At 45.6% G+C, this 24,643-nt stretch overlaps 1 protein-coding gene across 13 annotated transcripts in view; it reads right to left on the minus strand.

The window, feature by feature from the left end:
- Positions 1–24,643, minus strand: part of scrib (scribble planar cell polarity protein) — a 346,569-nt gene that overhangs the window by 286,187 nt on the left and 35,739 nt on the right. For all 13 annotated transcript variants that reach the window (XM_073055225.1, XM_073055218.1, XM_073055217.1 and 10 more), the window contains exons 2-4: positions 10,430–10,547; positions 7,604–7,682; positions 5,623–5,712 (exon numbers count right to left, since the gene is read on the minus strand). In XM_073055225.1, coding sequence (XP_072911326.1) covers positions 5,623–5,712; positions 7,604–7,682; positions 10,430–10,547 — 287 coding nt within the window. The remainder of the gene's footprint in view (positions 1–5,622; positions 5,713–7,603; positions 7,683–10,429; positions 10,548–24,643) is intronic.

Consider the following 24,643-nt stretch of genomic DNA (forward strand, 5'->3'; position numbering starts at 1 on the left):
TTCAAGGCCTTTTGCCATTCAATAGGTTTCCATGAGGTTACTTCTCATTCTTCTGAATTTCACTGAATACAGGCCCAGAGCCCTCAAACACTCTTCATACAAGTTGTTTAATCCTGGAATAATTTTCGTAAACCTCCTTTGAACCTTCTCCAGTTTCAACAAATCCCTTCTAAGATAAGGGGACAAAGCCTCACTAGATGAGTTCTCCAGTTAGATAGATAGATAGATACTTTATTCATCCCCATGGGGAAATTCAACATTTTTTCCAATGTCCCATACACTTGTTTTAGCAAAACTAATTACATACAATACTTAACTCAGTAGAAATATGATATGCATCTAAATCACTCTCTCAAAAAGCATTAATAATAGCTTTTAAAAAGTTCTTAAGTAGTTTACTTAGATACATTAAATACAATCAACCCCGGCACTTTAACATATCTTACTCCTGGCGGTTGAATTGTAAAGCCTAATGGCATTGGGGAGTATTGACCTCTTCATCCTGTCTGAGGAGCATTGCATCGATAGCAACCTGTCGCTGAAACTGCTTCTCTGTCTCTGGATGGTGCTATGTAGAGGATGTTCAGGGTTTTCCATAATTGACCGTAGCCTACTCAGCGCCCTTCGCTCAGCTACCGATGTTATACTCTCCAGTACTTTGCCCACGACAGAGCCCGCCTTCCTTACCAGCTTATTAAGACGTGAGGCGTCCCTCTTCTTAATGCTGCCTCCCCAACACGCCACCACAAAGAAGAGGGCGCTCTCCACAACTGACCTATAGAACATCTTCAGCATCTCACTACAGACACTGAATGACGCCAACCTTCTAAGGAAGTACAGTCGACTTTGTGCCTTCCTGCACAAGGCATCTGTGTTGGCAATCCAGTCTAGCTTCTCGTCTAACTGTACTCCCAGATACTTGTAGGTCTTAACCTGCTCCACACATTCTCCATTAATGATCACTGGCTCCATACGAGGCCTAGGTCTCCTAAAGTCCACCACCATCTCCTTGGTCTTGGTGATATTGAGACGCAGGTAGTTTGAGTTGCACCATATCACAAAGTCCTGTATCAGTTTCCTATACTCCTCCTCCTGTCCATTCCTGACACACCCCAAAGTTGATCCTGACTGAGCACTGCCATGAGATTTTCCTTAATAACAGCACATTCCCCCTTTAATCACATCTAGAATGACTTAAGCCTCTAATATTGAGCTGCCAGTCCTGTCCTTCCTGCAACCAAGTCTCACTAATGGCTACAATATCATAATTCCATGTGTTAATCCATGCACTAAGCTCATTTGTCTTTCTTACAATAGTTCTTGCATTGAAATATCGTAACTCAGAACAGTAGTCCCACCGTGGTCAACTTATTACTTTCTGCCTTTGCCTGAGGTCTTAACCACATCTGTCTCCAGAACCACCCTACTATTTGTTCAAACATCCTGGTTCCCACCTTCCTGCAACTCTCGCTTAAACCCCCCACACCCCAAATGCAGCACGAGCAAACCATCCTGATAGGATGTTCCCCCCCTCTTCTAGTTTAGGTGTAAACCATCTCTTCTGAACAGGTCCCACCTCCCTGGAGAGAGCCCAATGATCCAAAGATCTGAATTCCTCTGAAGGTTGTTGGGTGTTGGTGTTCAGAGGGACCAGGGTAATCAGGAAGTCAACAGGTACAGTCCATCAGCATTTATTACAAGATTTAAAGACAAACGTAGGACCAGTGTGGTTTTCTTCTGTGAGGCTATGTCTGGAATGCTGTGTACCCAAGTAGGAATGAACCCCGTGACACTGTGAGTCACAGGAAGCCAATTATACCTCACAGGGACCGAGCTTGCAGGCTGAGCATCACTCTTTGTACCACCTACACTGATCCCATTATTTCATGTTAGCACCAGACCCTCCTCCACCATGCCTACTAAGTACCTGTCTCTTAGTCGTCTGATTGGATCAGACACCACCATAGCCTGTAGCAACACCTGTGTAAGAGGTTAATCCTCAGATCCCCTCAAACAGAGATTTGCTTTATTCATCACAGATACATCAAAACATACAGCGAAACGCATCATTTGCATCAATAGGCAACACAGTCCAATGAAGCACAAGGGGCAGCACACAAGTGTCACCACTTCTCATACCAACGTAGCATGCTCACAACTCAGTAATCCAAGCTCAAACATCATTAGAATGTGGGAGGAAACTGGAGCACCCACAGGTAATCCACACAGTCATGAGGAAAACATACCATCTCATGTACAGTGCTGACCCTACAAATTATTGCATGAAATGCCTCAAGCTGTGATATTGTTTGCAGTAATGTGATTATCGCTAAATGCGATGTTATATAGAAACACAGAAAACCTACAGCACAATACAGGCCCTTCAGCCCACGATGATGTGCCAAACATGTCCTTACTTTAGAAGTTACCAAGGGTTATCCATAGACCTCTGCTCCATGTATCTATCCAAGAGTCTCTCAAAAGACCCTATTGTATTCACCTCCACCACCAGCGCCAGCAGCCCATTCCACACAGTCACCACTCTCTGAGTAAAAATAACTTATCTCTGACATCTCCTCTGTACCTACTTCCAAGCACCTTAAAACTGTGTCCTCTCACGTTAGCCATTTCAGCCCTGCAGCAATATAGGACCCTGGTCAGACCCCACTTGGAGTACTGTGCTCGGTTTTGGTCGTCTCACTACAGGAAGGATGCAGAAGCCATAGAAAGGGTGCAGAGGAGATTTACAAAGATGTTGCCTGGATTGGGGAGAATGCCTTATGAGAATAGGTTGAGTGAACTCGGCCTTTCCTCCTTGAAGCAAAGAAGGATGAGAGGTGACCTGATAGAGGTGTACAAGATGATGAGAGGCATTGATCGTGTGGATAGTCAGAGACTTTTTCCCAGGGCTGAAATGGCTGCCACAAGAGGACACAGGTTTAAGGTGCTGGGCAGCAGGTACAGAGGAGCTGTCAGGAGTCAGTTTTTTATTCAGAGAGTGGCGAGTGCGTGGAATGGGCTGCCGGCAACGGTGGTGGAGGCGGGTACGATAGGGTCTTTTAATAGACTTTTGGACAGGTATATGGTGCTTAGAAAAATAGAGGGCTATAGGTAAGCCTAGTAATTTCTAAGGTAGGGACATGTTCAGCGCAACTTTGTGGGCCAAAGGGCCAGTATTGTGCTGCAGGTTTTCTATGTTTCTATGTTTAATCAATTTTTCTCCATTACAATCTCTCTTCTTCAATCCTCAAAACAAAACCTTAATCACATTATAGCTAACAATATTACAGCTCAAGACATTCTGCAGTTCCAAATTCAGTTCTGGTGTCGTTTCATAAGGAGTCTCTACCAAGTACTGCCCGTGGAATACATGGGCTGCTTCAGTTTCCTCACAGTTCAAAGACATACCAGTTATGTTAATTGATCATTGTAAATTGTCCTATGGTGAGGTTAGGGTTTATCGGGATTGTTGGGGGCGGGGGGCCTACTCCGCACTGTATCACTACAATAAAACAAATTTAAACTCCTGTGACACACTCACTTGTGTGTTGTGATTTGTGAATTCTGAAAGGGCAAGCTTCCATTCACTGTATTACTGACTGGGATGGTAATAGCAAGGTATCTGACCACAAAACCCTGCAACAGATCGTGAGGACTGGTGAAAGGATCATTGGTGTCTCTCTCACCCGCACCCATCCAAGATATAAAGCAGGAGCACAGAGTTTTCAGCATTTTCAAAGACCCGTCACATCTGTCCCAGTCTCTTTGACCTCCTACTGTCAGGCAAAAGTTGCTGCAGTTTAAGAACAAGGACGGTTAGGCTGGGTGATAAGATTCCTCTCCACGTCCACTCTATCTAAGCTTTTCAACGTTGGGTAACTTTCAATGAGATCTCCCCTCATTCTTCTCAACTCCAGTGAGTACAAGCCCAGAACCATTAGGCACTCCTCATAGTTGACCCTGTTGTTCCTGTGCCAGCATATCCTATCTTAGATAAGGGGCCCAAAACTGCTCACAACATTCCATGGGAGTCTAACCAATGCTTTATAAAGCCACCAAATAACTTGGATAAAAATGTGAGTAAACTTCTGACGATACAGATTGGTGGCTTTGTCGCTAGTCTAGCAGATTGCCAGATATGGCTGGAGTTTAATCCGGCCAAATGAGATGCACTGCATTTTGAGAGGTGAAATGTAAAAGGACTGCTCACAGCTAATGGCAGGGTACTGAACAATGTTAATGTAAAGAGGGGTAGTCCAAATTAATAGCTCTCTGAAAATGGCTGCACAGGTTGCTAGGATAGTGAACAAGGTGTACATATGCTTGCCCTGTTAGTCCAGGCTTCAAGTTCAGGGCTCATGAAGTTATGTTGCAGCATTATAAAACCTTTCTCCAACAGGACCACAACCTTGTCATGATTTGGAGGCTTGCACGCCTGAATGACCCAGAGAGCTATGCTGGCTGGAGTTGTGGCTTTATGCTTTAGTTCTTGGTAGGGTCACCCATGCCATACAGGTGAAAAGGTGGATGGTCCACCAGCTCTCCAGATTTCAATGGCTCGGCTAAGCTCAGAACTAGCAGTCAACAAAACTATTATGGAAACAGCAATAAACAATCTTTCTATATCAGTGTGCAAAGTTATTCCTGAGTCTTCACCTGGGATTTGAATGGCTGATTGCAGTAAAATCTGAGAGGAAGCTCCTGATATGATGAAGGAAGCCCTAATTATTGAGTCTGTCCTGTGCACCTCCATCATTGTGTGGTTTGGAGCCGCCACCAAGCAGGATAGAACCAGACTACAGCGTACAGTGAGGACTGCCGAGCGCATCATTGGAGCCTCCCTGCCCTCTATTGTGGACCTGTACTCTTCCAGGTTGAAGAAGAGGGCGGGGAACATCATAAAGGACTCCTCCCATCCTGCGCACGGACTGTTTGATCTGCTTCCGTCTGGTAGGCGCTTCAGATCCCTCCAGACTATGACTAATAGGCATTGGAGAAGTTTTTTTCCTACTGCGGTCACTTTGCTGAACAGTTAACTGCCGGTTAACTGTCGGCTAACTATTACTTGGATTGCATTACCTGTATGTATAATCTATATTTTCATTTATATTTATCATTATTATTGTTATGAGCAGAGAGACAACATCTGCCGGAAGTAAATTCCTTGTATGTGCATAGGTACTTGGCGATTAAAGTCTGATTCTGATTACTGCCATGACCAAGGCCAAGTACAGAGATGGAGGACATTCTCTGCCCCAAACACCAGTGTAACAACTTTATAAAACCCTAGTTAAGCTGCATATGCAGTATTGCATGCAGTGAGCATCTTGCAGACTTTTGGTGAGTTTGGCACAATATGGTGGGCTGAAAGACTGCTCCTGTTTTGCAGTGTCTGTATTCTACATTGGTGTATGCCAGAACAAGTCTCTCACTGCCAGATTTTGCACGCTTGAGCAATGGGATCACTGGACCCTCTGGGGGAATTTGTGGAGAGCTATGGTCAAACTGCCAAGGAGAACCTGACACTCTCATCTGCCCTGATGAGTCTCTCAGAGATGCTCTCAGCTCAATACGTTGCTCCACACACTTTTCTGATGCTGGGGTGTCGAGCAGATCACTTACTTGCCGATGTCGCTTGGCAGGAACTGCAGAGATACGTCATTGAGGGAGAGATGTGCAAGGATCCGTAACTGTGTGAATCCGTCAGGAAGCCTGTGAGAGAGGGACATGGTAAACAACGCAGGAAGCATGCAGAAAGAAAATGAAAAGGCATAACACAACCTTTAGATATTTCGATCCTTTCTTTCTCCACTAGCACACCCTGTCACCACTGACACTTCTCTCCCACCCCATTACCACTCACCCACATGCTCAACCAGCGCATTGCTGCAACACTCACAGACAGACAGACATACTTTATTGATCCCGAGGGAAATTGGGTTTTGTTACAGTCGCACCAACCAAGAATAGTGTAGAAATATAGCAATATAAAACCATAAATAATTAAATAATAATAAGTTAATCATGCCAAGTGGAAATAAGTCCAGGACCAGCCTATTGGCTCAGGGTGTCTGACACTCCAAGGGAGGAGTTGTAAAGTTTGATGGCCACAGGCAGGAATAACTTCCTATGACGCTCAGTGTTGCATCTCGGTGGAATGAGTCTTTGGCTGAATGTACTCCTGTGCTTAACCAGTACATTATGAAGTGGATGGGAGACATTGTCCAAAATGGCATGCAACTTGGACAGCATCCTCTTTTCAGACACCACCGTCAGAGAGTCCAGTCCCCACAACATCACTGGCCTTACGAATGAATTTGTTGATTCTGTTGGTGTCTGCTACCCTCAGCCTGCTGCCCCAGCACACAACAGCAAACATGATAGCACTGGCCACCACAGACTCGTAGAACATCCTCAGCATCGTCCAGCAAATGTTAAAGGACCTCCGTCTCCTCAGGAAATAGAGACGGCTGTGACCCTTCTTGTCGACAGCCTCAGTGTTCTTTGACCAGTCCTCATATCCCCAGGTATTTGTAATCCTCCACCATGTCCACACTGACCCCTTGGATGGAAACAGGGGTCACTGGTGCCTTAGCCCTCCTCAGGTCCACCACCAGCTCCTTAGTCTTTTTCACATTAAGCTGCAGATGATTCTGCTCACACCATGTGACAAAGTTTCCCACTGTAGCCCTGTACTCAGACTCATCTCCCTTGCTGATGCATCCAACTATGGCAGAGTCATCAGAAAACTTCTGAAGATGGCAAGACTCTGGGTTGTAGTTGAAGTCCGAGGTGTAGATGGTGAAGAGAAAGGGAGACAGGACAGTTCCCTGTGGAGCCCCAGTGCTGCTGACCACTCTGTCTGACACACAGTGTTGCAAGCGCACGTACTGTGGTCTGCCAGCCAGGTAATCAATAATCCATGACACCAGGGAAGCATCCACCTGCATCACTGTCAGTTTCTCACCCAGCAGAGCAGGGCGGATGGTGTTGAACGCACTGGAGAAGTCAAAAAACATGACCCTCACAGTACTCGCCAGCTTGTCCAGGTGGACACGGTTCAGCAGGTTGACGATGGCATCCTCAACTCCTAGTCGGGACTGATAGGCGAACTGGAGGGGGTCTAAGTGTCACCCTATCACCGCCAACCCTCAACCTCCCTGACCACGTTGCCTCTGACCCTCATTGCCTCTAAACCTGTCACCATAGACTCTCTTGATATGTAAGCCACTTCACCCGCCCCCTGACCCTTCACCCCGCCTTCTCCCCGTTCAACGTCATACAGGACAAGAGAAAAGAAGCAGGTCTTTCACTGCCCAGCTTGCGGTCAGGGGTCAGTGAGTAGGATCGATCTCGGGATCAGGGGCAAAAAGGAGAATCCATCAGTGCAGGAGGCAATAACGAGGGCTCAGTTCAGTGAGGAGGGATACAAGATCAGTTTGGAGGGCTCTCTCTGGGTTATTAAGGGTTAGCAAAGGCTGAGTGAGGAGGGGTCAGAGGAAAGTACAGAGGGTCAGCTTGGGGTCAAAGAGAAGTAGTCTGGACAGAGGTCAGTGCGAAGAGCACAGCCAGCAGTGGTTTCTTGTTAAATATTTGACTGTACCTGGAAAGAGGGTTCCCACTAAAATCAGCAATTTCCAGAGATTTGCAGAATTTAATACTCTCCGGAATTTCTGGGATATCTGTGGAGACAAAAGCAGCAACGTGAAGCAACATTCTCCTGAGAATAAACTGGTAGGGGGCAGCAGAGCCACTGAATTAAAAGGACGGGCAAAGTAAACATCTTTAAGGAGAAACACGCAGACTTCACTTTAACAGAGCAAGAGCAACAAAGAGAGGGGGGCCGGAGACAGAATCCGACAAACCCACCCATAAAAATACAGGGCACGATCCCACTGATACCGATACAACTACAGGGCAGTGTCCCATCATCACCCCCCTATACAACTACAGGGCAGTGTCCCACACACACCCCTCTATACAACTACAGGGCAGTGTCCCACCATCACCTCCCTATACAGCTGCAGGGCAGTGCCCCACCACAGATTCATCTATGTTAACACAGGGCAGTATTGCTTCTTTAAGGCTGTCATAGCCAGGGTTGGCAATAGGGACAATCTTCCACTACTTCTGCAATAGGGATGCAAGTTGGAGGTATCTGTATGGGCTGCTGCTCCACACCGTCCACTTCCTTGCCCTTGTCCATAGTACCGACACACCATGGCGGTCGGTCTTTCCACCCGGAGATGAGATGGGTCCCCACTGGAAGTCCCTTTACGTGCGGGGTCTTCCCATGCACCTTGGGGATCTCGGCTGGAGGATGCTGCATAGAGCGGTGCCCTGCAATAAGTTCCTTAGTTTGTACACGGATCTCCCATTCGCATGTCATTTCTGTGGGGGTACAGTCATGTTTGGGTAAATATTGAAAAGGAACACGCACAGTCCACGGCGACCTTAGGTGGTGTTCCTGGACCGTTGGGCTCCGTGGGGTGTAAATGCCATCATTGATAGAGGTGGGAACATTTTGGTTTAATGTGTATTGTCTATTTGTAGTGAAATAATTATGTTAATCACGGTTTTGTATATATTGTATAGCACCGATATTTGTAATAAAGGAATTTTGTAAAATAAAAACAAAATTTAAAAATAGCAGTTCAAATAGCCTCTGACAACCAAGTCCAGTTCCTGGCCTTCCCATCTGGCCGAGCTGCTCATCCCGGTTAAACTGTTTCTACTGACAGAAGAAGTGGCTGCTGGAGCCTTAAAACCAGTCACTTCAGGTAGATGGGGCTCATCAGCCATGGTTGGCAGCTCATCGAGGAGAAGGAAATCGCTGATCTCAAACCCTCACTGCCTTGTAGCAAAACCCACTCATGGGGGAAGGCTTCAAGGGCAATTCTTGAGAGGAAAGTTCAGAGCTTGAGTCCCTAAGGCAGTACTACGTCGAGTTCAACATTGACTGGCAACTCCCTTTAGAACAGTGTTTCCCTCTGAACCTTGATTCTCTCTTCACAAACTCATCCCAAACCCTCTGAATTCCCACTGTTCAGCCTCCCCAGTCCCTCACCCTCTCTCCAAACTCACCCTTGACCCCCTGTACAGTCTTCTCAGACCCCTCACCATCCCACTGTTATGCTTTATTAAGTCCATGTCATCTGAAGCTGGGCTGTGTAGGAATTCCTTCCCAGACGGTGGGAATTACTGGGAAATGGTATCCAGGAAAGCTGCCATGAATAAAGTACCAGATCCACTTGAGGAGAGAGAGGAGTTTGTGGAAGATTGGGGTACGCTGCAAATGCAGGACCCTTAACAGCATCAATGATCACTCCCATCCAGCCTGCAATCTCTCTGACACCCTACCAACAGGCAGAAGGCAACATTGGGACCAGGGCATTTAGGATGGGAAACAACGTCCACCACCAGGCCATGAGACGACTGAACTCACTGCCACCACCCAGGTCTCATCACGTACAAAGCACCATTGACATTATACTGTTTACTTTTGAATGTGTCATAAATGTACCTTAATATTTATTACTTTATTTGTGGTAATATTACTTTATGTGTCATGTGTGTGTTATAAAGACTGTTGTGCACCTTGGTCAAGAGGAACGTTATTTCGTATGATGGTATACATGTATCATTAAATGACAATAAACTGAACTTGAACGTCTGCTCCCCACCACATCTTCCCATCCCTGCCCATGGACATGACCTAATTCTGTTTCCTTGCCTTAAGACAGAAATTGCAGCCCTATCCAATCTTTGTCACTCACCGTTTCCCCGTCCGATCATCGTCACTCACCGTTTCTCCGTCCGATCCCCGTCACTCACCGTTTCCCCGACCGATCCCCGTCACTCACCGTTTCCCCGTCCGAGCCCCGTCACTCACCGTTTCCCCGTCCGATCCCCGTCACTCACCGTTTCCCTCTCACTCACCGTTCCCCCGTCCGATCCCCGTCACTCACCGTTTCCCCGTCCGATCCCCGTCACTCACCGTTTCCCCGTCCGATCCCCGTCACTCACCGTTTCCCCGTCCGATCCCCGTAACTCACCGTTTCCCGTCCGATCCCCGTCACTCACCGTTTCCCGTCCGATCCCCGTCACTCACCGTTCCCCTGTCCGATCGTCGTCACTCACCGTTTCCCCGTCCGATCCCCGTCACTCACCGTTTCCCCGTCCGATCCCCGTCACTCACCGTTTCCCCGTCCGATCCCCGTCACTCACCGTTTCCCCGTCCGATCCCCGTCACTCACTGTTCCCCGTCCGATCCCCGTCACTCACCGTTTCCCCATCCGATCCCCGTCACTCACCGTTTCCCCGTCCGATCCCCGTCACTCACTGTTCCCCGTCCGATCCCCGTCACTCACCGTTTCCCCGTCCGATCTCCGTCATTCACCATTCCCCCTGGCCGAACTACATCACTCACCGTTTCGAGAGATGTCAAGCTCCACAAGCTGCATGAAATTGGCCACCTCTGGCGGCAGCCGTTGAATCTCGTTGTCACTCAGGCCCAGTTTCCGCAGGTTCAGCAGCCGGAAGAAGGGCTGTTGGAAGCAGAGCAGAGCTGATCTGAGCTGAGCTGAGCTGACAGGGGGTGGGAAAGGGAGACCCAGAATTGGGGACACATGAATTATAGAACATTACAGCACAGAACAGGTTCTTCAACCAGCTAGCCCATGCTGAATCAACTTCTGCCTAGTCCCATTCACCTGCATCCAGGCATCTCTCATCCATGTAGTTATCCAAACTTCTTTTAAGGTGATGGTCTATGAATATGAGCTGGAAAGGTGATTGGCGAAAGTGATACAGAGCTGGAGAAGGGAAAGGATCATGGGACGGGAGGCCTCGGGAGAAAGAAAGTGGGGGGGTTGGGGGGAAGCACCAGAGGGAGATGGAGAACAGGCAGAGTGATGGGCAGAGAGAGAGAGAAAAAAACAACAACTAAATATGTCAGGGATGGGGTAAGAAGGGGAGGAGGGGCATTAACGGAAATTAGAGAAGTCAATGTTCATGCCATCCGGTTGGAGGCTACCCAGCTGGTATATAAGGTGTTGTTCCTCCAACCTGAGTTTGGATTCACTGTGACAGTAGAGGAGGCCATGGATAGACATATCAGAATGGGAATGGGATGTGGAATTAAAATGTGTGGCCACTGGGAGATCCTGCTTTCTCTGACAGAACGAGCGTAGGTATTCAGCGAAATGGTCTCCCAGTCGGCGTCAGGTCTCACCAATATATAAAAGGCCACACCAGGAGCACCGGACGCAGTATACCACACCAGCCAACTCACAGGTGAAGTGTCGTCTCACCTGGAAGGACCATCTGGGGCCCTGAATGGTGGTGAGGGAGGAAGTGTAAGGGCAGGTGTAGCACTAGTTCCGCTTACAAAGATAAGTACCATTAGGGAGATCGGTGGGAAGGGATGGGGGGGACGAGTGGACAAGGGAGTCGCGTAGGGAACAATCCCTGCGGAAAGCAGAAAGGGGGGGAGGGAAAGATGTGCTGGGTAGTGGGATCCCATTGGAGGTGGCGGAAGTTACGGAGAATTATACGTTGGACCTGGAGGCTGGTGGGGTGGTAGGTGAGGACAAAGGGAACCCTATCCCGAGTGGGGTGGCGGGCAGATGGGGTGAGGGCAGATGTGTGGGAAATGGGAGAGATGCGTTTGAGGGCAGAGTTGATGGTGGAAGAAGGGAAGCCCCTTCGTCCTGGAATGAAAAGCCTCATCCTGAGAGCAGATGCGGCGGAGACGGAGGAACTGTGAGAAGGGGATAGCATTTTTGCAAGAGACAGGGTGTCAAAATGAATCCAAACTCAGGGTGAAGGAACAATACCTTATATACCGGCTGGGTAGCCTCCAACCCGATGGCATGAACATTGACTTCTCTAACTTCTGTTAATGCCCCTCCTCCCCTTCTTACCCCATCCCTGACATATTTAGTTGTTGTTTTTTTCTCTCTCTCTCTGCCCATCACTCTGCCTGTTCTCCATCTCTCTCTGGTGCTCCCCCCCACCCCCCCACTTTCTTTCTCCCGAGGCCTCCCGTCCCATGATCCTTTCCCTTCTCCAGCTCTGTATCACTTTCGCCAATCACCTTTCCAGCTCTTAGCTTCATCCCATCCCCTCCGGTCTTCTCCTATCATTTCGCATTTCCCCCTCCCCCCACTACTTTCAAATCTCTTAGTATCTCTCCTTTCGGTTAGTCCTGATGAAGGGTCTCGGCCTGAAACGTCTACAGTGCTTCTCCTTATAGATGCTGCCTGGCCTGCTGTGTTCCACCAGCATTTTGTGTGTGTTGTTTGAATTTCCAGCATCTGCAGATTTCCTCGTGTTTGCTAACTAATGCAGAACATCAGGTAATTGCAAAGAGTTCACAAACTTTTTCTTGCAACTGTAGATATTTACACCATCTTTAACCACAGGTGGGGTAGAGTGGCTGGATAATGTTCTGCCTTCATTTGAGAGGGACAGCAAGGTTAGGCCAGGGATCTGGAGGGTAGTAAGTCAAAGGTCAGTCACGGGAATGGTAGTGGGGGTGATTCTGGAAGGTAGATCATATCTATGCCTGGAAAGACGAGGATTAATTATGGATAGTCAGCATGGCTCTGTATGCGAGAAATCATGTCTTTCATGGATTTGGCAATTGGTAATTGGTTCATTATGGTCACATGTGCTGAGGTACAGTGAAAAATATTCACTTTCCATCCATATAGTGTAAATCATTTCAAAACGTCAATACATTGAAGTAGCAGAAAGGAAAACAATAAGAGATTGCAGAATGAAGTACTGCAGAGGAAGAACTGTTTGGGTGGACAATAAGGTGCAAGGATCATAAGGTAGATAGTGAGATCAGTGAATTTAGCTACTCAGAAGCTGGGGTGTTAGAAAGGACCCGAACATTACAGGAAGCATGTGACAAGGCAGAGAAGATTAACCAGGTTGCTGGCTGGTGAACAGAGGAAGAGTTTGAACTCGAAACACTGACTACCCATTTCCCTCCACTGATGCCACCTGACCCTCTCCCCACCCACTGAATTACTCCAGTTTCCTTTATTTATCGAGATACAGGTGGAACAGGCTGTTCCAGCCCGTTGAGCCATGCCACACAGCAACCCCTGATTTAAACCTAGTCTATTCATTTGCAATGACCTGCTAATGCATCTGTCTTTGGAAAGTGCAAGGAAACGGGAGCACCCGGAGGAAAGCTACAGTCACATGAAGAACTCCTCAAAGCAGCAACGGGAATCGAACCTGTGTTGCTGGCACTGTAAACCATTGTGCTAACCACCATGCTACAGTGTGCATTTCACTAGGATATGGCTGGAGTAATAAGGAGAGTACAGATAAGTATGATTTATTATTACTGGAACGCCAAAGGCTGTGAGGAAACAAATGTTTACAACATTATCAGAGGCATAGGGATGATTATTTGTCAAAATCTTTAACCCAGGGCAAGTGTGTCTCGATCTAGAGGGCAAATGAACCCTCTTGTTCTGTGGAGTACGTTTTTCACATAGAACAGCATGGCACAGCACAGGCCCTTCAGCTCAAAATGTGGCCGGACCAATTAAATAAATAATCAAAAGGCCACCCAATCTCTTCTGCCAACACAATGACCATATCCATCTACTTACCTCATATGTTCACATGCCTATCTAAGAGTCTCTAATGTTTCTGCCTCTACCACCTCCTCTAGGCAACGTATTCCAGGCACCCTCCAATCTCTGGGTAAAAAACCTGCCCCTCGCATCTCCTTTGAAATTACACCCTCACATCATGAACGATTGCCCTCACGGGTGTGGTGAATGTATCTCAAACAAGCTACAAGACCAAGTGGTAGAAGCAGACATAATTACCACATTTGAAAGGAGTGTATCAGACCACAAGACACAGGAGCAGAATCAGGCCATTCAGCCCACTGAGTCTGCTCTGCCATTCCATCATAGCTGATCCCAGATCCCAGTCAATGCCATATACCTGCCTTTTCGCCATATCCTTTGATGCCCTGACCAATCAGGAAACAATCAATTTCCGCCTTGAACATACCCACAGACTTGGCTTCCATCGCAGTCTGTGGCAGCGCATTCCAAAGATCACTACTCTCTGGCTTGAAAAAAGAATCCTCCTTACCACTGTTCTAAAACATCACCCCTCAATTTTGAGGCTGTGCCGATTCCCTCCACCATAGGAAACATCCTCTCCTTAACCACCCTATCTAAAAGGTTAACTTACTGGTTGAGTGTGTGGTAAAGAAGGCAAATGCAATGTTGGCATTTATTTCAAGAGGAATAGAACATAAAAGCAAGGAGAAAATGCTGAGGCTTTCCAAGACACTTGTCAGGTCACACTTGGAGTATTGTCAACAGTTTTGGGCCGCATCTCTCAGAAAGGACGTGTTGTCACAGTCAAAGGACCTATCTGGTCCTTTCAACATTAGGTAGGTTTCAAATGTGATCCCCACACATTCTTCTAAATTCCAGCGAGGCTCAAAGCTGCCAGACACTCCCTGCATGTTAACCCCAAAACAAGAGAAAAATCTGCAGATGCTGGAAATACAAGAAACACGTACAAAATGCTGGAAGAACTCAGGTCACGCAGCATCTATGAACAAAGCACAGTTGATGTTTCGGCCTGATGAGTTCCTCCAGCATTTTGTGTGTATTGCTATCTGTTAACCCCTTCATTCCTGGAATCATCCTCGAGAACCTCCTCTGGACTCTCTCCAACGACAACAAATCCTTTCAGAGATGTGGGATGCATAACTGTTGACAATACAAAGATAGAGAAGTCCCCTGGTCCTGATGGAATGCATCCCAGTTACTGAAAGAAATGTCAGAGGTTATAGTAGAGGCTTTGGTGAGAATTTACCAAAATTCTCTGGACTCTAGGCACATCCCAGCAGATTGGAAGATGGCAAATGTCACGCCACTGTTCAAAAAAGGATGTAGGCAAAAGGTGTACTAGAGGCCAGTTGGTTTGACATCTGTAGTTGGGAAAATGCTTGAAGCTTTCATTAAAGAAATAGCAAGACATCTAGAAAGAAACGGATCCATCATTCAGACGCAGCATGGATTCGGGAAAGGCAGGTCCTTGAGGATATAACAAGCACAGTGGATAGAGGGGAATAGACGGATGTCATTTATTTGGATTTCCAGAAGGCCTTCGATAAGGTGACACATAAAAGACTTAACCATAAGATAAAGATGCATGGAGTTGGGGATGATGTATTACAAACAAACAAGGGGAGTTGAGTGTAGGAGCAAAGAGGTCCTTCTGCAGTTGTACAGGACCCTGGTGAGACCACACCTGGAGTATTGTGTTCAGTTTTGGTCTCCAAATTTGAGGAAGGACATTCTTGCTATTTACGAGGTTAATTCCCGGGATGGTAGGACTGTCATATGTTGAAAGATTGGAGCGACTGGGCTTGTATACACTGGAATTTAGAAGGATGAGAGGGGATCTGATTGAAACATATATTATTAAGGGATTGGACACGCTAGAGGCAGGAAATGTGTTCCCGATGTTGGGGGAGTCCAGAACCAGAGGCCACAGTTTAAGAATAAGTGGTAGGCCATTTAGAACGGAGTTGAGGAAAAACTTTTTCACCAAGAGAGTTGTGGATCTATAGAATGCTCTGCCTCAGAAGGCAGTGGAGGCCAATTATCTGGATGCTTTCAAGAAAGAGTTAGATAGAGCTCTTAAAGATAGCGGAGTCAAGGGATATGGGGAGAAGGCAGAAACGGGGGTACTGATTGTGAATGATCAGCCATGATCACATTGAATGGCAGTGCTGCCTCGAAGGGCCGAATGGCCTACTCCTGCACCTATTGTCTATTAGCATGGATAGAGGATTAGTTAACCAATAGAAAGCAGAGAGTTGGGATACATGGGGGTTTCTCTCTGTGCCACAGAGGTTGGTGCTGGGCCCACCACCATTCACAATATACATTAACAATCTGGAAGAGGGGACTGAGTACAGTGTATCTAAGTTTGCTGATGACACTAAATTGAGTGGAAAAGCAAATTATGCAAAGGATAAGGAGAGCTTTTGGAGAGATATAGATAGGTTAAGTGAGTGGAAAAGGGACTGGCAGGTGGAGTACAATGTTGGTACTTTGGAAGGAAAAATGGAAGATCAGATTATTTAAATGGTAAAAGATTGCAGCATGCTGCTGTGCAGAAGGACTTGCGAGTGCTTGCGCATGAATCACAAAAGGTTGGTTTGCAGTGCAGCAGGCTATCAAGAAGACAAATGGAATGTTGGCCTTCAATACTAGAAGGATTGAATTTAAGAGCAGGGAGGTTATGCTGCAACTCCAAGCATGCAGTTCTGGTCTCCTTACTTGAGGAAGGATATACTGGCTTTGGAGGCAGTGCAGATGAGGTTCACCAGGTTGGTTCCAGAGATGAGGGGTCAGACTATGAGGAGAGATTGAATCACCTGGGTCTGTACTCGCTGGAATTCAGAAGAGTGTGAGGAGATCTTATCTTCTTCTTCATCATGTGTATTGCGCGTTACACACTTTGGCGATCATGGCTCTCCACATCGAATGATATCTCGCACATTTAGATCTGTTAGTTCTTTCACAGTGTCCATATGTTTTCTTCTTTGCCTTCCTCTTTTGCATTTCCCAGGCATACGGCCTTGTAATGCAAGGCATTCTATTCTCCCTTTCTGATGACATGGCCCAGGAAATAAAGTTTCCTCTCATTTAACGTTCTCATTAAAGATCTTTTTGTATGGGCACATTGGAGACTGTCTCATTAGTTACCCCAACTCTATATGATATTTTCAGCATTCTTGTAAGAAAGTTGCTTCTAAGTTTCTTTGGAGTTCATGTTTCAGAAGCATACAGCAAGACTGACCAGATGTAACATTTTAGTAGCCTAAGCCTTGTTGTCATAGAAATGTGTCTGTTGGTAAAAATGGGATTCATTTTTTGGAAGTTGGTTTTGGCAATGGCAATTCTTCTTTTTATTTCTACTTTACTTCTAGCATCTTGTGATATAAAGCTACCTAGGTAATTAAAGCTGGTCTTTTGTTCAATATCTTGATTACCGATGTACAATTGGCAGTTGGGAGTATCCTGCTGTTTTCTTTAAATAATTCCGGTGAGGCAACGCATCCCTGTCTAACTCCTCTTTGAATTTTAGTTCAATTGCTTATATTATCATTCATTTTTACCGCCGCCATTTGATTCCAATATAAATTTTGAAGTAGTTGTTGGTCCCTTCCGTCAATGTTTAGCGACAATTTGAAATAATAGAAGATCTGGGCATAGATATTCTTTTTGAACTGTTTAATAGCATGTATGAGTCTGGTGTATTGCCTGACTGTCTCTTGAAATCAGTATTTATAACTCTGCCAAAAATTCCTGGAACTATTGACTGTGAAAATTATAGAACAATCAGTCTTATAAGTCACATAATAAAGATTTTGTTCAGAATTGTTCTGAGTCGAATTAAAAACAAATTAAGGCCAGAAATTTCTCATCTGCAATATGGGTTTATTGAGGATAGAGGAACTAGGAATGCAATTTTCATACTACCAATGCTTTCACAAAGGGCAATTCAATATCAAAATGATGTCTTTTTATGTTTTATTGATTTCACTAAAGCATTGACAAAGTGCAACATGAGACCTTATAGAAACATAAAATTATGAAAGGGTTAGATAAGATAAAGGCAGGAAAGTTGTTTCCATTGGTAGTGAGACGAGAACTAGGGGACATAGCCTCAAGATTCGGGGGTGTAGATTTAGGACGGAGATGAGGAGGAACTGCTTTTCCCAAAGAGTGTTGAATCTGTGGAGTTCTCTGCCCAATGAAGCAGTGGAAGCTACCTTAATAAATATATTTAAGACAAGGTCAGATAATTTATTCTATAGAAGGGAAACTAAAGGTAATGGGGAAAAGGCTTCAAATGGAGATGAGCCCATGGTCAGATCAGCCATGATCTTACTGAATGGTGGAGCAAGTTCGACGGGCCAGCTGACCTACCCCTGCTCCTATTTCTAATGTTCTTATATTCTATTCCCCTTGAAATAAATGCCAACATTGCCTTTGCCTTCTTTACCACAGACTCAAGCTGTAAATTAACCTTCTGGGAGTCTTGTAAAAGGACTAAGCCCCTCTGCACCTCTGATGTTTGAATCTTCCCCCTATTTAGATTATAGTCCGCACTATTGCTCCTCATAACAAAATACATGATCGTACATTTCACAACGCTGTATTCCATGTGCCAGTTTTCCGCCCATTCATCCAATTTATCTCAGCCCTGATGCAATTGCATTGCTTCCTCAGCACAGCCTACCCTTCCAACTATCTTCATCCCATCAACAAACTTTGCCACAAAGCCATCAATTCCATTATCCAAATCATTGACAAACAATGTGAAAAGCAGAGGTCCCAATACTGATCATGAGGAACACCACTGGTCACTGACCACAAAACAGAAAAGGTCCCCTTTATTCCCATTCACTGCTTCCTGCCTGTCAGCCATTCCTCTATCCATGCCAGATTCTTTCCTATAATGCCACAGGATTTTATTTTAAGCAGCCACATGTGTGGCACCTTATCAAATGCCTCTGAAAATCCAAGTAAATGACACCCACTGCCTCTCCTTTGTCCACCCTGCTTGTTACTTCCTCGAAGAAATCAAACAGATTCATCAGGCAAGATTTCCCTTAACAGAAACCATGCTGACTTTGACTTATTTTATCATTAGTCTCCAAGTACCCAAAGACTTCATCCTTAATAATAGACTCCAACATGTTCCCAACCACTGAAGGTAGGCTAACTGACCTATAATTTTCTTTCTTTTGCCTTCCTCCCTTCTGAGAGTGGGGTGACATTTTCCAATATTCTAGTCTTCAGGGACAATGCCAGAATAAAGTGATTCTTGACCAGTGCAGCTATTACCTCTTCAGCAACCTCATGACACTGGGATGTAGTACATCTGGACCAGGTGACTTATCCACCTTAAGACCTTTTAGTTTGCTGAGCACTTTCCCCTCTGTAATAGCAATGGAACTCACTCCTGCTCCCTGACACTCACAGACTTCTGGCATACTGTTAGTGTATTCCACTGTGAAGACTGATGGAAAGTACCCATTAAGTTCATCTGCCATTTCTTTGTCCCCCATTACTACCTCACCCGCATCATTTTCCAGTAGTTCAATATGAACTCTCAACTCTTTTATTCTTTATATAACTGAAAAAAACTTCTGGTATCCTGTTTTATTGTATTTGCTGGCTTACCCTTATATTTCATCTTTTCCCTTCTTATAGCTTTTACAGTTGCCTTTTGTTGGACCTTAAAAGTTGCATAATCATCCAACTTCCCTCTCACTCTTGCTACTTTATAAGCCCTTTCCTTGGCTTACATGCAGTCCTTACCTTCCCTTGTCAGCCATGGTTGCCTACCCCTGTCACTTGAAAACAATTTCTTCTGTTGGACAGATCTATCCTATGCCTTGTGAACTATTCCCTGAAACTTTAGCCATCTCTGCTCTGCCATCATCCCCACCAGTATCCTCCTCCAAACCACCTGGGCAAGCTTCTCTCTCATGTATTAGAGGAGTACAGACCTAATATGGGCAATTGAGATTAGGGTATAATATGCATCATTGCCAGCAAGGACAAAGGTGGGCTAAAAGGTCTGTTTCTGTGCTGTACATTTCTCTGGCAGTAAGAGAATAACCATTGTTGGTATAATCTCAGGTGGTGACAAGAGGGCGTACAGGAGTGAGATATGCCAACTAGTGGAGTGGTGTCACAGCAACAACCTGGCATTCAATGTCAGTAAAATGAAAGAGCTGATTGTGGACTTCAGGAAGGGTAAGACGAAGGAACACACACCAATCCTCACAGAGTGATCAGAAGTGGAGAGAGTGAGCAGCTTCAAGTTCCTGGGTGTCAAGATCTCTGAGGATCTAACCTGGCCGCAATATATTGATGTACTTATAAAGAGGCAAGACAGTGGCTATACTTTTCTATACTATACTTAGGAGTTTGAAGAGATTTGGCACGTCAACAAATAAACTCATAAACTTCTATAGTTGTACCGTGGGGAGCATTCTGACAGGCTTCATCACTGTCTGGTATGGGGGGGGGGGGGGGGGGGGGGGTTGGTGCTACTACACAGGACCGAAAGAAGCTACAGAGTCGAGTAATCTGGGTACTGACTCAACTTACATGTCAAAGTACCCAGGACATCTTCAAGAAGAGGTGTCTCAGAAATGCAGTATCCATTATTAAGGACCTCCAGCACCCAGGGCATGCCCTTTTCTCACTGTTACCATCAGGTAGGAGGTACAGAAGATTGAAGACATACACTCAGCAATTCAGGAACAGCTTCTTCCCTCTGCCATACAATTCCTAAATGGCCATTGAATCTTTGGACACTACCTCACTTTTTTTTTTAATATACAGTATTTCTGCTTTGCACGTTTTTTTAATCTATTCAATGTACATATACTGTAATTGATTTACTTGTTTATTTACTATTATTTTTAATTTATTTTATATTATTTTCTTTTTTTTTCTCTCTGCTAGATTATTGAACTGCTACTGCTAAGTTAACAAATTTCACATCACATGCCGGTGATAATAAACCTGATTCTGATGTGGGAAGGTGGGGGTGCAGTGGAAGGTAAATGGCACAGGCTGAGGTACTGGTGTCTGCCTCAGATACCAGGCTGTACCAGTGACAGAACTGAAGCTCTCTAGTTAATCTCTCAGTGGCTGATGAATGCTAGCATATCAGCAAAGTGAATTACCCAGTGGCAACGCAACGAAATGCACCAATTACACAACTATTGCATTTACACGTCAATGAGTCACAACCTTTGGACAGATATTACATTACTATGCAAAGCTTCCCTGGAGCCTGAAGTCAGAATAAATATACACCTAACGATTGTATTCATTCCTACCACACAGAGCAACCCAAGAGGGGTGGGCAGAGTGGACAGAAAGGAGAAAGAGCACAGCCAGAAACAAGAGGGCAGGTTAGACTGACAGCAGAAAGAGGGTAGTGGAGTGGATGAACACAGGGTGAGAGGAGAGAGGAAGCTTTGCCTGGGGAACAGGTGAGGTGTGTTTGTTTTTTGCGCTTTTGAACAGTTTTGCATATTATGCTAAAATAGCCCCAATTTGGCAGTGACTCATCTGTATGGCAGTACAAAAATTGTGTCCTGAAATGGGTTTAGACTTGTTGTAATCAACCTGAGTAGAGGTAATTATACACAAATTCTCTCCATCTCACACATGCCTGCTTTCATCCCTTCCCTTCCCCAGACAGAACAGAGATAGGTACACAAGAAACTCCAGGCATTATAATGTGGAGCAACAAACAATCGCCCACGGGAATTCAACGGGTCTGTGCAGGGAAATAATTCTTGGAAGGTTGCATCACATGTAAATAGGATCGTAAAGAGAGCTATTGGCATAATGGTCATTAGAAATGAAAGTAATGAGAACACGAATTGGGATGCTAAGGCCTAATTTGGAGTATTATGTGCAGTTCCTATGACCTACCAACAGAAAATATGTCAATAAGATTGAAAGAGTACAGAGAAAATTTACAAAGATGTGGCCGGGACTTGAGGACTTGTTATAGGGACTTACCCCAACGAAGAGCTCCCTCACACCTGAACAGGCAGATATTTACCCATAGCTCTGTCAACTTTCCCCTCTGCATCTGGTGCTCATGATGTGACCTCTTGCACATCAGTGAGACCAGGGCCAATGGGCCAATGCTATACAACTGCCAAACCTGAACTCCTGGTTACACGTCACTACAACTTTACACCTCATTCCCATAGGCAGCTGCCTTACCGAATGCCATTGTGATCACAAAGTAGAAGAACAACACCTCATTTATTTTATTTTTTGTACTGATGAAAATATAACAGACCTTTGAGTCACAGCTCCTGGCAACCTACCGATTTAAAACTAGCCTAACCTACCAACTGGTAGTCTTTGCACTATGGGAGGAAACCAGAGCACCCGAGGGAAACCCACGTGAACATCGGAAGGAATAAACAAACCTGCTTACAGAGGACACTAGAACTGAACTCTAAATTCTGACACTCAAGCTGTAATAGCCACACTAACTGCTACTCTATGTTCTTGGACTGGATCAGTGACTTCCTGATTGAAAGACTATAGTCCGTCCATGTTGGCAGCAACATCTCGTTCCATCACGCTGAGCACCGGCACCCCACCCACACAGCGGCACGCTCAGTCCGCTGCTGAAGCATGATGTATTCACCAAGGACCTTGGCAATTCTGGGGATGAATTGCAGCAGACTGAAACGTTTGAGCATATAGACATTAAAAAGGAGGATGTGCTGGACCTTTTGAAAAGCATTAAGTTAGATAAGTCAGCAGGACCGGGCGAGATATACCCATTGCTGAGCCTCTGGCAATGATCTTTGTGATGTAACTATTACAGCTTGGGTGTCAGAATTTAGTGTTCAATACCAGTGTTCTCTGTTCCCTCCCGTGCAGAGTTCCTTCAGGTGCTCCAGTTTCCTCACACAGTCCAAAGACGTACCAGTTGGCAGGTTCAGCTAAGTTTAAATCAGTGGGTTGCTGGGAAATGTGGCTCAAAGATCCGTGATATTTTCATCTTTGCATCATCAATACGGATGGGAAGTACCTGAGGATTGGAGGGTTGCAAATCTTGTTCCCTTGTTCAAGAAAGGAAATTATGGACCAGTGAGTCTTACTTCAGCGGTGGGCAATTTGTTGGAAAAGATCCTGAGAGGCAGGATTTATGAACATTTGGAAAGGCATAGCTAGCATGGCTTTGTCAAAGGCAGATTATGCCTTACTAGCCTGACTGAATTCTTTGAGGATGCAACAAACCACATTGATGAAGGTAGAGCAGTGGATGGAGTTTTTATGGACAAGAGAAAATATGCAGTTGCTGGAAATCCAAGCAACACACACAAAGTACTGGAGCAACTCAGCAGGCCAGGCAGCAACTATGGGCTGAAGTACAGTTGGTAACCAGCGGTGTGCCTCAGGGATCTGTTCTGGGACCCTTCCTTTTTGTGATTTTTATAAATGACCTAGATGAGGAAGTGGAGGGATGGGTTAGTAAATTTGCTGATGACACAAAGGTTAGAGGTGTTGTGGATAGTGTGGAGGGCTGTCACAGTTTACAGCGGGACATTGATAGGGTGCAAAACTGGGCTGAGAAGTGGCAGATGGAGTTCAACCCAGGTAAGTGTGAGGTGATTCATTTTGGTAGGTTAAATTTGAAGACAGAATATAGTATTAATGATAACACTCTTGGTAGTGTGGAAGATCAGAGGGATCTTGGGGTCCGTGTCCATAGGACACTCAGAGCTGCTGCACAGGTTGACAGTGTTGTTGAGAAGGCGTACGGTGTGTTGGCATTCATCAACCGTGGGATTGAGTCCAAGAGCTGTGATGTTAGAGCTATATACGACTTTGGTCAGACCCCACTTTAGGTACTGTGTTCAGGTCTGGTCGCCTCACTACAGGAAGAACGTGGATACTACAGAAAGGGTGCAGGGGAGATTTTCAAGGATGGTGAATGGACTGGAGAGCAAGTCTTATGGGAATAGGTTGAGTGAACTTGGCCTTTTCTCCTTGGAGCGACGGACAATGAGAGGTGTCCTGATAGAGGTGTATAAGATGATGAGAGGCATTAATCTTGTGGATAGTCAGAGGCTTTTTCCCAGGCCTGAAATGGCTAACACGAGGGGGCATAGTTTTAAGGTGCTTGGAAGTAAGTACAGAGGGGATGTCAGGGGTCAGTTTTCACACAGGGAGTGGTGGGTGTGTGGAATGCACTGCCAGCAACGGTGATAGATGCAGTTACAATAGGGTCATTAAGAGAATCTTAGATAGGTACACGGAGCTTAGAAAAAAAGAGGGTAATTCTAGGCAGTATCTAGAGTAGGATACATGGTTGTTAGAACATTGTGAGCCGAAGGGCCTGTAATGTGCTGTAGGTTTCTATATTCTGTGTTCAAAAAACAACTAGATCGAGTTCAAACCGAATCATCACATTTGCTGATGACACAACAGTGGTTGTCCTCATCAACAACGATGACAAAATAGCGTACAGCATTCTAGCAAGTAAAGCAATTTCTTTACAGAACAGCTCAAGCTCCATCAGGTTGCACGGGGATCATGAGCGAACAGCCCTTTTCAAGTCCAGCCACAAATTCTCAATTGGATTGAGGTCTGGACTCTGACTTGGCCACTTCAGGACATTAGGGAGTGTCAAAAGAACAATGTTATGATAATCATGGGAGATTTCAAAATGCCATTCGATTGGGAAAATCAGGTTCATAATTGATATCAAGAGAGTGCTTTTTAGAGACTACGAGATGGCTTTTTAGAGCAGTTTGTCATTGAGCTTACTAGGGATCAGCGATACTGGATTGGGTGTTTTGTAATGGACCTTGTTTATACAAACATCCCCAACGCGTACCGGGCAGAGCCCCACCCCCACCTCGGTTACTCAGACCACATCTCTGTTATGCTAACCCCAGCATACAGACCGCTCATCAGGCACTCTGGACCAGTTCAGAAGCAGGTGAAAACCTGGCCAGCAGGAGCCATCTCTGCTCTTCAAGACTGCTTTGAGCACACTG

This window comes from Hemitrygon akajei, chromosome 8 (assembly GCF_048418815.1).
Source record: "Hemitrygon akajei chromosome 8, sHemAka1.3, whole genome shotgun sequence".
In the NCBI taxonomy this organism is placed as follows: domain Eukaryota; kingdom Metazoa; phylum Chordata; class Chondrichthyes; order Myliobatiformes; family Dasyatidae; genus Hemitrygon; species Hemitrygon akajei.